The sequence below is a fragment of the Quercus robur genome, chromosome 3 (assembly GCF_932294415.1).
Source record: "Quercus robur chromosome 3, dhQueRobu3.1, whole genome shotgun sequence".
Taxonomy (NCBI): Eukaryota; Viridiplantae; Streptophyta; class Magnoliopsida; order Fagales; family Fagaceae; genus Quercus; species Quercus robur.
The window spans coordinates 59,472,325-59,475,472 of record NC_065536.1 but is presented as its reverse complement, the minus strand read 5'-3'; the positions used below and the strand labels follow the sequence as shown (position 1 = coordinate 59,475,472).

Genomic DNA, 3,148 nt, shown 5'->3' with positions numbered 1-3,148 from the left:
CAATTGATTGAAGAAAGTTTTTGCCGTTTTTGCAGTCCTTTTTGGTATATCATGCAAGTCATTGTTTAAGGAACAACTTAATCAAAAGCAACCATATAATTTTGACAATAACATTAGCTTTCCAATAATTTAGAGAAAGTGTACAATTCTTTTTTTTTTTTTTTTTTTTTTGGTGAAATAGGTGTACAATTCTTATAACTATAATATTGTACACTTTACATGAATAGTGAAATGTAAAAATAGTTTTTTTTTTTTTCCTATTCTTAAATAATAATTAAGTCAAGACAATATCAACTACTGTACTTCCTTAAAACTTCACTAGTAATATTGTGATATATATGTATAAAAATCACATTAATTATTTGTCTAATAATAAATATTTTCAGTAAATATGTATAAAAATCACATTAATTATTTCCCATAAATATTTTCAGTAATGAAGCTAATCGACCTTTTTCTTGAATGACTCATAACTCAATTATAGCAAACTAAGAAACAGAAAAGGCAACAGAATTTAATAGCTTGGATTATTAGATAAAAGAGAAAGATTCAAACTTTTCAGATATTTTTGCCTAGTTGAAGCTCCAACATGCCAGCAGACCATAGAAACAAGAGGGTACCTGGTGCTCTTATCATTTCACCCCAAAAGCGACCATACAAATGAAACAAGAATCCATCACAACGTTGAAAACGACATGCCCTCTTCTCTGTATTTTTCTAAACCTATACAGACAAGCAATTAATCACCTAGTACTAGTAGTACCTACTAATAACCTAATTTTTCTTGGCCTAATCAAATTAAATTTAGTCATATCTATATCTAATCCAAACTTTCATCTTCTTCAACCTTTACAGAGACTTTTTTTAACATGTAATAATAATTCTTCAAGCAACACTAATAATGCTATCCCCATTGCTGCTAAAGTTGCCTGGCATGGCCTGAAAAGCCGAAGAGTGCTTCCCCGGTGGCGGCGGTGACTGCTCGTCCGACGATGCTGGAGAGAGCTTCAGTGACAAAGGCAAGGTCTCCTTCTGATTCAGATTAAGTTCAGCCATTTTTGAAGATGGAGGGACTGGAAGAATTGGTATTGGCCTAATGGGCTTACTTGTCAACCTCATAAAAGAGAGATTTTCAACTTGGTTTTCACCAACGTGTGGTACTGGAGAGAGCGTCACAGGAAAAGTTGACACTGGGAACCCACCGAGATTATGGCTTAAATGTGGCTGTGGCTTTGGTAGTGGAGCAGTTTCTTGGTGGACTTGCTCTTCTTCCATTAAAGAACCCATAAGCTGTCATTCAAAATCCAAAAAATGACCAAAAAAAATTATTAATTGCCACACACAAAAGTTGAAAAATAACTTGACTGTTTGTTGAGATTTATTATGTACGATATATAAATCTGCTGTATCACTTTTATTACCGTATCAGTAGTAGTGATGTCAAAGAGACTAGATCTCCTGCGTCGCCTATTCAGGTTGGCCCTCCGTAGAAAGTACTTCTGAGCGTGGCTTGCAACCTGTGTGGGTGTACGCGTTTTCACAAAGTTTCTAGAAATCCCTCTCCAATCTCCTTTCCCTACCTTCTGCAACCCCAGCAAGAATAGCCTGTGCTCCTCTTCCGTCCATGGCACCCCTATACACACACAAAGGACAAAAAAAACACAATTAATTCTAACTCAAATATCACTTCTTTTTTTGCGATGAGAATTAAGTTCATACTGATAGGAAATGATGAGATAAATCATTACGGGTTTTAAAAGCTTAAACAGATTTAAACTGATAAGAAATAGTAAAATCAAATATCACCTCTCTTGCGCTCGCGGCTACGGCCGGAGGGGTGAACGACGTCGTCGGAGGCATAGCCAGATTCGACGTTGGGATCTTGAGGCAGCTGGTCGAACTGTGAGAGATTAGTCATGCTAGCACTCTTCCTAAACGAGTTTCCCTCAGTGACTCGCACACCAAACAGCATGATTCCGTTCTCTCCTGACACATCGGCGCCGCCAGCACCACCAGCACCGCCACCACAGCCTCCACCGCTAGCCTCCGTGCACGTGCGCGAGTTGTGGCCGTTGTTCCCGCACTGTGAGCACGTGCGAGACATCTTTGTAGGTGGAAAAGCACAAAGCACAAAATGATATGAGAACGCAAAGGGTGAAATGAATATATTAATATTGGAATATAGTCTTTCTCTTTCTCAGTCCATGCAAAGAAGAGAGAAGAAAAAAAGGAGGTAGAGAGAGAGAGAGAGAGAGAGAGAGAGGATGTGAATTTGTGGAGTCTAATGGAAAAGAGTAATGAGGGTTGCTTTGGTTGATATAGACACGGTAATATTTAGGGTTTGTGCGCAATTTGGCATGGACTTTTTTGTTTCTTTGGGTTACTTGGGAAGTGTTAAAATGACTTGCGGGTGCATTGTATATTATATTATATAGTTGTACCAATAATGTACCGTATCTCGTGCATTTGTATTTTCAAATCATAAATTGGGACCGTCCAATTTTGTCACGCCTCCTCGATCGGTGTAAACAAGGCCAAATGCTCTAGTAATAATATCCCATCATTGTTTTTATTTGGGTGAAACCCATCTGTTTGCCAAGCATGATAATAAACAAATAAACAAAAATACAATTTGTCTACAGGTAATTTTTTTTTAATTTAATATAATCATTTTGTCAAAATTTTGTTTTTTTGTTTAGAAATATATCTAGTAATGATTTTAGATAAAGTCAAGTTTCAACAAAGAAACAAATTAGTGAATAGCTAATTCATGATTCATGAGGATAAGAGATCACGTCAAAAAATTAATTTGGTATGTTTGGACTTTAGATGTATAATGATAATAAATAACAATCATCATGAATTAACATATATCATATTATCTTAATCCAAAATGAACACCTATCTTCTAGGATTTCATCATAAATGTTTCTTGTATTTGGGTGGTCGAGGTTTGAAACATGTGCAACTGTGCATGATCCTCCAATGCCTATTGAACAACAGATTTTTATGACTTGATAATTGATTTGAGATAAGGGTCATTTTAAGTTATCTTGACCTTGAAAGTTAAGTATTATTGGTGAGGGTTTAAATGGAAACCAAAAAAATATGTAGAAAATTTTTAAATTAAATGAAAATCCACAAGTGG

General features: G+C 35.9%; 1 protein-coding gene across 1 annotated transcript; it reads right to left on the bottom strand.

The window, feature by feature from the left end:
• Positions 1-603: 603 nt before the first annotated feature.
• On the bottom strand, positions 604-2,297 carry LOC126718630 (transcription factor MYB1R1-like). The gene is made up of 3 exons (XM_050420934.1): positions 1,807-2,297; positions 1,422-1,633; positions 604-1,290 (listed from the first exon to the last, which is right to left on the bottom strand). The coding sequence occupies exons 1-3, from the start codon at positions 2,102-2,104 to the stop codon at positions 886-888; spliced, it is 915 nt and encodes a 304-aa protein (XP_050276891.1). The 5' UTR covers positions 2,105-2,297; the 3' UTR covers positions 604-885.
• Between the last annotated feature and the right edge of the window lie 851 nt (positions 2,298-3,148).